Below are 9,813 nucleotides of genomic sequence, written 5' to 3'. Positions count from 1 at the left end.
CTTGAGATTTTTTATTTTTATTTTTATTTTTTAATTTTTTAAAATTTTAATTTTTATTTAGTATGCCTATATGCATTTTGGGCTATGGCATTTAGATATGAAAATGGGATATTCTTTTAGGGAGAAAAAAAGGAGAAAGGAATTTTCAGCCAAGGTGAAAAATCAAAGGAATGGTTTTACTTTTTTTTTTTTTCAATTTATTTTAAGGCTGCCTTGATTCAGCGTTGTCTATTCCATTGAAGTGAGAGCAAAAGTAAAAGGAAAATAGTTAAAATCGCATGTGACTAGTATATGATGGGTTGACCGTCTATTTTAACCCATTTAATTGACGAAAGTGAACTTTTGAATACAAAATAATAATTTAATAAGATCGAGTAATACAATTAACAATTCATAGAGAAAAGTAACAATGCCTTATTCTTGTAGATGATTGAGTAAAAAGTAAGGGTTAAACACTCCAAAACCCCCTGGGGTTTCACAACTTTATTTTTTTCCCCCTGAGGTTTCATTTTTATCACAGGAGGTCCCTGTGGTTTTGATAAGTGACCAAATTAGTCTATCCGTTAGTTGACCATTAAACTGACACGTGAACCAATCAGACATCGACACGTGGCACATATATATTAATTTTTTGTTTAATTAAAAAAATGTTTTTTTTTTTAAATTAAAAAAAAAAAGAAAAGAAAAATCGGACGAAACAGGGGGTGGCTCGGCCACCCCCTTTGGCCATGGGGGTGGCCAAGCCACCCCCATCTGGCCGGATGGGGGTGGCCGAGCCACCCCCTGGGCACCAGGGGTGGCTCGGCCACCCCCTTGGGCTCCAAGGGGGTGGCCGAAACCACCCCCGGTACCCACTGGGGGTGGCCTGCCCAGGGGGTGGCTCGGCCACCCCCATCCGGCCAGATGGGGGTGGCCTGGCCACCCCCATGGCCAAAGGGGGTGGCCGAGCCACCCCCAAATTGCCAAGGGGGTGGCCGAGCCACCCCCTGTTTCGTCCGATTTTTTTTTTTTTTTTTTTTTTTTTTTTTATATTTTTTTTTAATTTAAAAAAAACATTTTTTTTTAATTAAAAAAAAATTAATATATGTGCCACGTGTCGACGTCTGATTGGTCCACGTGTCAGTCCGTACAGTCAACTAACGGTCAACTAACGGATGGACTAATTTAGTCACTTATCAAAACCACAGGGACCTCCTGTGATAAAAATGAAACTCCAGGGGGAAAAAAATAAAGTTGTGAAACCCCATGGACTAATTTAGTATTTAACCCAAAAAGTAATTACCCCATTTCCATACGTAGTTAACTTGTTGGACACAGAAGTCTAGCTCGTTCCACCCGTTCACGTAACAGAAACCCATCCGCCAACAAACTAATTCTCGCCCAATCACAACGTGAAACCTGTCAGAAAGAGACCTTCTATTCTGCGTGTCGACAAGCGATTGGATGAAAAAGAATAGAGCCAAAGTTATTACGGTAGGTGATTGTTCCCTTCGCCTAGCTATATAAACTGAACACAGAGTCTACTTTTCCGTTCTTTGCAGTGACTTTCTGCTTTGGCTTTCCCTTTCTTTCACGTTCTCTTCCACCGTCTCTGTGTGTGTGAAAGGTACGCCGGCGGTGACGACAGAGACTCGCCGGAGAACCGGAGACTTTACGGAAGGGCGTCCTAGAGGAAGATGAAGATCTTCGTGAAGACTCTCAAGGGTACTCACTTCGAGATCGAAGTGAAACCCGAAGACACGGTACCGATATATATCTTAATCTCTTAATATATTAATCTCCTAATTATTGAATTTTATTTATATTTTTATAATCACTATACGACGGTAGATTGATTATTGTGTAATTAGGGTTTTATGTTGTATTGCCTCTGGAATTAATTATGACTTAGGGTTTCTTTTTCCTCTTGAATTATGTATACAGATGAAGCTTAGGTTCTTTTATATGTACTTTCTTTCTTTTCCTAGTGGTTGATTTTGTGTGATCTAGAATTTGATTAGGACTTTTGTGAATTGCGCTTGAATTCCACAACTTGTACTCTTGGCGTGAATTGCAGATAATTGTTTTAGTTTAATGTAGTTCAACTTTGGACATTTTGTATGTAAAGAGTTTCAAGTAGGGAAATTCGTGTATTATCATGTTTGGGCGTGTTAGTAGTGCTTCTCTGAGTATCGGCGGCCATATTAAACTGGATTTAGTATGGAAGGGGAAACATTTAAATTTACCTACTTCAAGTCTTTACTCAACAAAAATATTTTATACTGTGCCAAATGTATAAGTGTTTTTTGGGTGCTAGCTCTTAGCTATTTTGTACCTGAAACGACTATGAGTGTTGGCTTTGTTAGGATTTGACATCTCTCTTTGGATGTTCTGTGCATATACATCATTAAAGTTTATTTAAGGATGGAATGTGCTGTAGTACTCTAGTTAGGCAGAGTGAATGCACGTTTTTGTTAACATTGTGAACTACCACTACCCAGGAAAGTGTTTATGTTCTTTGATATTCGTTCTGGATCCTACTGTTTTTTTACAATACTTACAAACCTACTAGTAAGTTTTATACGAAGATATCTCTATCGTGCAGGTTTTAATTATTGTATTATTATTTTATGTAGTATCATGCAGCAGTCTTTGGCATTGCTTCTTTGATTTTTCTGGATGTTTTACCTGCCTCGAGGAAAGGGGCATTGCTGCTTTGATGTTTAGAGTTACAACTTTGTTGCTTTGTCTTGATCATTGACTCCGTCAAAATACCTATCCAGCAAGGGGATACCCAAAAACCTGTACTTTTTCTTGTGAACATAGGTTAGATGCAGCCTGGACATACAGAAGTGCCTGTTGAAAATATAGAAGGAAAACAATTGACAAGTGTTTTAAAAGTGACCTAGATAGAAATGCAATCCTGAAATAGATGACAGTTGTCTCTCCCTCCCTCTCTCTTGCAGGATTGCTTGAATCATATTTTTGCCGCATTTTATTGGCCAAATTTTACATAAGCATGTCTATTTTCACAGTTTAAAGCATTATCGATTCCATTGTAAAGTTATCAAATGATAGTTTCTTTTTGTGCACTTAAAATTACACTGTTCAATTTGTTATAAATCTCACCGACTTTTACAAATGGATCAATTGTTAGTTTCTTCTTGTGGAATTCACTCCTGTGTTTCCTCTGCTACTTTTTTATTTATTTATTTATTTTTAGCAATGAGTTTCAGTTCATTGTTCCAATTTTCTCTCTTTTACTTTTTTTTTTTTAAATGACATTTTCAGGTTGCTGGCGTCAAAAATAGTATAGAGACACTGCAGGGTTCTGATGTTTACCCTGCCTCACAACAGATGCTTATTCATCAGGGGAAAGTTCTTCAGGATGCCACAACGCTGGAAGAAAATAAAGTTGCTGAGAATAGTTTTGTTGTCATCATGTTGACCAAGGTGAATTTGGTTATCTCCTATGGAGTGTATTTTTCTTATTTTAGAAATGAAAGGAAGGAAAGGAATGTGAAGAGTTATTATTTAACATATTGAGAAAGCATTATCTCATAGTTTGTAATAATTTGTTATTAAGGGGGACAAAAGTAAGTATGAGACTTTAAAGTTGGAAACTGAGCAAATTCTGCTGCTTCCATGATGATAAAAATTTGTAAACTCAAAACCTTTATTCCCTAGTGTCTCACCTCTCTTCATCGTGGGACCTTTTTATTTTTTTATTTTCGGGTGGTGGTGGTTTAGAAATCACATTAGAAGATAGAGGTAAAAGGAATAGAAAATGGAAGTAAGACAATTGTTTTCATGTAAGATCCACTTGATTGCAGGTGAAATGATTGCCATGAAATTATCTTTCTCAAATCTTCTCACGTATGAAATTGTTTTATGTGTTTCTAAGGAACCAACCAATATGATTCTATGCTACATTATAGAACTTATCAACTCAACAGAGCCGTGTACGATAGAATCAAACTTTGGAATGTGGTTAGGATAACTCTTAGGCTCCAATTTTTTAGGATAAATATGAAAAAGAAAAAAGACTACTTGGGGTTGGATTTGGTTTTTGCTAGATCCATGTGCTTTATTAAATCCTTAGCTATCATGTCTTTTCTGTCGTTTAAGTCTGTTTTGCCTACTTAATTACAACCTTCTCTCCTGGTTTGGGGCTGGCTGTATAAATGATGCCTCATTGTATATAATCTAGGCAGAGCTTTTGTTATTAGGCATACAGATTCTTCACTGTTTATTCTTATGTTGGTCCCTACCTCATTATATATATATATATATATATATATATATATATATATATATATATATATATATAAATTTTCCCCATTTGGGATGGGACTGTTCTGCAACAGACACAAGCACTGAATTCAACACTTGCTTTAGTCTCTGTTTGTAGTGACATAAGTCCGACCCTATGACTCATGAATTAACAATTCTTGCAACAAGGTGTAATTGACATGAATTAGGAGTTAATAAAACCTTTCATAGGAATCCTTTCACAAAATAATCAACTATTATATTTAAAGCAGGTATAGTTTATGTCCATAGATAAAGAGTCATTATCCGGTGCTGATCCCACTTAGGTGGGGTTTCAGGAGGGCTTGGATGTGGTCTTACACATCAACATCTTTCTGCATGAAGAGGTTGATCTCAGGTTTCCCACTTCTGAACTTGTGCTTGAGAGCCATTTGTACCCCTAGATTTACTAATATTTAGTTTCTAAAACTGGAAACATCACTTTTGTGGAGAAATTTCTTATTTATTCACTTCCACTCTTTTCGTTTTTCTTATTACTTTGATGATGGCGGTTTTCTATCTTGCAAGAGATGATGTACAAAAAGTTCTGCAGGTCTCTTAGAGGCTCTTAAAGTTACTTCCTTTAGAGCATCTCCAGCAGTCCCTGCTGGAGTTAGACATTAAGCATGTTTTTTTTTGACATCTGCTTTTGTTTCTTCTTTGGCGATTAGTTATCATGATTTTTTTTTTCTTTTTGCCCCTACTATCTAGGTGGCTTCTCATGTAGCAGGGGGCGCCTTAAGGTTTTAATGATATCTCGATTGCTTATCAAAACTTTTATTTTTATTTTTTATAAGTAGTTGAGATATCATTAAAAGCATAAGATGCTCCCAAGTACACATTAAGCATGCTAGTTGAATTAGTGTTTGTACTAATGTATGCAATGTTGAAATAATTGTAGAATAAGGTCTCATCAAGTGGAGCCTCAAGTACAACTGCTCCCACAAGCCAGGTAAGTGTGGATGATTTCTGCTTAGTGGTTGTGGTTATGATTGCCATTTGAAGTTGATCTAATACATGTGTAGGCCAAACCTGCAAGTTCATCACCTCCTACCTCGACACAATCAACACCAACACCAACACCAACACCAACACCAACACCGACACCAATACCAACATCTCAACCTCCTCCCTCAACTGCAGCACCGTGAGTTCATATCCACCCTCTTCTCAGAGGCTTGATATCAGCTTGAAGTTCTTGTACTGAATGTGTACACTTCTGACTGCTTTACTAACTTTTCTGCTTCTCTTATTTTTGAATTGTGTAGGCCCCAGTCTACCCCTGAGCCCACTACTGTTGCTGCCCCTCCTGCTTCGTGAGTACTGATGATCACATTTTTTGAATATAAGTCCCATGCTTGAAAGTTAAGACCATGTGTTTTAACATTTCGTTCTTTTTAGATTGTATGTCTAGAAAACTGTAATGCCCTTGTATAATTTTTATGTAATTAATGCGAGGTTGAATTATGTGATATTTCTCTGACTGTATTCTTTTAGTTATTTTTTCTTATTTTGGGTTTATGCAGTTCAGAATCAGATGTCTATGGCCAAGCAGCATCAAATCTTGTTGCAGGAACAACTTTTGAGGCTACCATTCAGCAGATTCTAGACATGGGTGGGGGGAGCTGGGACCGGGACACCGTTGTCCGTGCTTTACGTGCTGCCTTTAATAACCCTGAAAGAGCTGTTGAATATCTGTATTCTGTAAGCTTTTTCCAGTCTTTGGCTTCATTATTCTTATTAGTTAACCATTTGGCTGGATCTAGATTGTCAGCTGGAAATGATTTTTTTTTTCCTCAAGCTATACATGTTTGTCAACTCATTTAACTATAGGCTTATGGTAGTTTCAGTATACCAATTTCAGGATTGGTCAATTTACACTGCATAGTGTTAACGGTGTTACTTGTGTGTAATGGAAGTGAAATAGTTGTTGACTTAGAATGTCCTGCGTCGTGCCCCCCCACATATATATCTAGCTAGCTAGGTATTTTCTTTTGTGTACTTATTGTATACCTATGGAATACCATCTTTAGCCTTGTAGGGTTGCTGTGGGTTATACCTCCTCGAGTGGTAGATATTTTTGCTTGCTGAATAGGGTTTTTTGGTAGAAATCGGAACAATATTATATGGAAGATGGTTCTGTCTTGCCTTATGTTGGAGGGAAAGAAATGATCGAAGCTTTTAAGATAGTGTGCACGGATGGTAGAGGAACTTAAGGATGCTTTGTTTTAGACTCTCTATCACTAGACAGTTGCCTTGGAGTTAAACATTTCTAGCTTCTATGTTTTCTTGATTTTTTTCTTTTACTAGTTGTATATTTTCTGTGTGCTTGGGTTATGCCTTTTGCCTTTATAATGAATTGTGTTTACTTATTAAAAAAAAAAAAACAAAGGCCTAGAAGTTTACTTTAATAACCCTAAGGCCCTAACCAATTAGATTTCATTCATTTACATCTTTTTTCTACTCAATCTCACTTCACATAAATATTAAAACAAAGATCACAGATTAACACATTTATTTTAACATTCACATATTTGTTCAATAATTTTTGGGCAATTAATACAGAATATGCAGATTTTTACATCCTTCAGTGTAGGTTGAGATTACTTAATGATATTGAATACTAAGAGAATCTTTGGGGCCACCTTTTTGTGGGGTAGTTTGTCGTGCTTAGATGTTATGCGAGTAGAAGAGGAAAAATTTTAGGACAGGATTTTTCAAATGGTAAATTCAAACAACCGAATTTTAATTGAGATACCAATGAGATTTGGACAATTGGATGGAAAATGGGGAACTTAATCTTTGGATGTTCAAAGCCAAACAATCCTGTCAACTGGGGAACTCTCTGGATTTCAGTTGAATTTTGTACCTGTTCATATCCAACCAGACGCACCTTGTCTTCTGTGGATTTGTACTGATCCTAAATAAAATCCATGTTGCTCATGTGAAAAATATGGTCTTTACAATGAGATAAGCATGATCATATGGAAACTATTTTCATGTTGAGATAAACGTGATGTTCATTTTACTATTCTCTTTTTATTTTGCTGTATGTTGGATTTAAGCACGTTCTCTTTGGTTCATATCATCAGATTGAGATGAAAATCAATTTATTTCAGGGCATTCCCGAGCAAGCAGAAGTTCCTCCAGTTGCTCGAGCTCCTTCTAGTGGGCAGGCAGTAACTCCAGCCCAGGCTCCACAGCCAGCAGTGCCTGCTAGTGGGCCCAATGCGAACCCCCTAGATCTGTTTCCACAGGTAGATAACCTTTTATCATTAGCTTATGAACTTTACTATAATTGTGTAGTAATGGATTTCAAATCTTCCTGAATCAGGGCCTTCCTACCATGGGTTCAAATGCCGGTGCAGGCACCTTGGATTTCTTGCGTGACAGCCAACAGGTATCTTATCTATGATTTTCGTTTTTTAATCTTGGGTTGGGGCTACACAGCAATGAGTAGCTAGCTCCAGGACCCCACCCCCTAGAGAGCCTGAGATAGAGCTGGAAGCCAACCTATACTTTCCTACGCCTTGCCTTGCCCCAACATCTAAATAAAAGGCAGGCGCCGAAAAGGAACCAGCCCAACCTCTTGAAGAAAGCTCTTTTTGGCTTATTGTTTGCTAACTTGTTGAGGTTTCTAAAGCATTCTATTCTATATTCAGTTCCAAGCCTTGCGAGCTATGGTGCAAGCAAACCCCCAAATATTGCAGGTACTCTAATCCTGTCTACTTCTATTTGTTGTCAATTTGGTCATTCCAATAACTTGTGGGTTAACATTGATTTATACTGACATCCTTTTCCACTGCAGCCTATGCTTCAGGAGCTAGGAAAGCAAAATCCACACCTAATGCGCCTGATTCAAGAGCATCAGGCTGACTTCTTACGCCTAATAAATGAACCTGTTGAAGGGGAAGGGTGAGATGAATATGATGCATTATCACTTGCCGTCTGTATATATCTAATGTTGAATGCACGGATGCTTATTTACATATTAATGTATAATCAGGAACCTACTGGGTCAGGGGGCTTCAGCAATGCCGCAGGCTGTGACTGTCACCCCCGAGGAGCGTCAGGCCATTGAACGTGTAAGTTTGTCAGCTCTTGTCTCTTATTTCGCTTTTCAATTTAATTGTCAGTTGTCTTTGCACTTGAAGAGTGGAATCAGTTAGGGAACATTGGCCTCATGCCTTGAAACTCTTGTCAAATTTTAGCTTATGTATTCCTTCTCTAATAAATGTATTGTATAATCATGATAAAACATTAAAACCTGTTAACTCTATCATTCTTTGTCAACACTATGAAATTATATTATACGCACTTGAAGGGTTTCCCATACACTACAGTCTTACCTCCTTTTTTCTTTTTTGAATATGAACTTTTTCTATACTAAAGTCTCTAAATGAACTGATATGGTTGATTTCCTTGGTACCCTGTAGCCTTGAAATGTTCGAGAAAATGTGACTAGATTATTTGTGAGCAATATGGGACAAGTTCAACACAAATGTGTGGTGTCCAACGTTTTTCCAGTGTATGATCTTATTGTTGTCTATGCATGTCGGAAAAGCTTATGATTTTCTTTTGTTCATCTTTTTGTTTTTTTTTTAAGGTAAGACTGTTTAGTTTAATAGGCCAAGTTGTGTGAGGAATTCATGTGAAGCTTGGAGTATTCATATAGGTCTTTCCTAACTTGCAATTTTTTCGCAGCTTGAAGCAATGGGCTTTGATCGAGCCCTAGTATTGGAGGTCTTCTTTGCATGCAACAAGAACGAGGAGCTGGCAGCCAACTATCTTTTGGATCACATGCATGAGTTTGAGGACTGATCAAAGTGGTCGTTATTTCTTATTTCTCCTTATCTTTTTTTATGTCAGACTTCTCTGCCTTGTTGGTTGATATTGTTTTATCTTTCGATGTCTTATTCCACCTATTTGTCCTGTGGAGTCTTTGGAGCAGAGACGCTGTCAAGATGTTCATGTCCCTCTTTTCATCCTCTGAATTCATAGCATTTCCAGATATCTTTTTCATATATTCATTTCCATATTACATAATTTTGTGTTGGAATATGGGAATAATTGTTTCTTTTTTCCTGGCCAGCAGATTTGTCTATCTTTTAGGTAGCGATAAGACATCTAAAACACCTTCGCATCTCCATGCACAGATGATCAGCATTATAAGAGTCTGAAATTTTGCTGGGAAGTTCTTAACGTAGTTGGATCGGCACTCGTTCTAAATTTCTCTAATAGGTTGAGTGAAAATCTCAATCGAAGCTACGAAAGCTTATGATGCGGCTTTGTTGGTAATCTATGTTAATATTTTCTGTAAGAGAAGAAGAAAAGAAACATAAACAAAAAGTTAAAAAGCGAGTTATTTCATTTTATTTTATAAAATATCGATCAAAGACCGGTGTACTCACCAATGCATCCTAAAAATGTTAAGCATCCGTCTAGGATTTACCATTTTAAAAAGTGATCAAAAATAGTAATTTTAAAATGTGTAATTTGAAAACATGAATTTTAAAAATACAG

General features: G+C 37.1%; 1 protein-coding gene across 1 annotated transcript; it reads left to right on the top strand.

Moving 5' to 3' along the window:
- The first annotated feature begins 1,519 nt into the window (after window positions 1-1,519).
- LOC132180637 (RAD23 UV excision repair family protein) lies at window positions 1,520-9,336 on the top strand. Its single transcript, XM_059593528.2, has 12 exons — window positions 1,520-1,742; window positions 3,271-3,432; window positions 5,192-5,242; window positions 5,316-5,437; window positions 5,559-5,606; window positions 5,817-5,994; window positions 7,410-7,547; window positions 7,625-7,690; window positions 7,953-8,000; window positions 8,099-8,205; window positions 8,297-8,375; window positions 8,995-9,336. Exons 1-12 carry the CDS (start codon window positions 1,677-1,679, stop codon window positions 9,109-9,111), a joined length of 1,182 nt encoding a protein of 393 aa, XP_059449511.2. The 5' UTR covers window positions 1,520-1,676; the 3' UTR covers window positions 9,112-9,336.
- The last annotated feature ends 477 nt before the right edge of the window (window positions 9,337-9,813 follow it).

The sequence above is a fragment of the Corylus avellana genome, chromosome 5 (assembly GCF_965113065.1).
Source record: "Corylus avellana chromosome 5, dhCorAvel1.hap1.2, whole genome shotgun sequence".
Classification (NCBI taxonomy): domain Eukaryota; kingdom Viridiplantae; phylum Streptophyta; class Magnoliopsida; order Fagales; family Betulaceae; genus Corylus; species Corylus avellana.
This window is presented reverse-complemented; position numbering and strand designations above follow the sequence as displayed.

Excerpts from the sequence above, each read along its gene's own strand:
- LOC132180637 (XM_059593528.2), top strand. The coding sequence starts at position 1,677 with ATGAAGATCTTCGTGAAGACTCTCAAGGGTACTCACTTCGAGATCGAA. Across the intron at positions 3,433-5,191 it reads TTGTCATCATGTTGACCAAG|AATAAGGTCTCATCAAGTGG; the intron begins GTGAATTTGGTT and ends AAATAATTGTAG. Across the intron at positions 8,376-8,994 it reads AGCGTCAGGCCATTGAACGT|CTTGAAGCAATGGGCTTTGA; the intron begins GTAAGTTTGTCA and ends ATTTTTTCGCAG.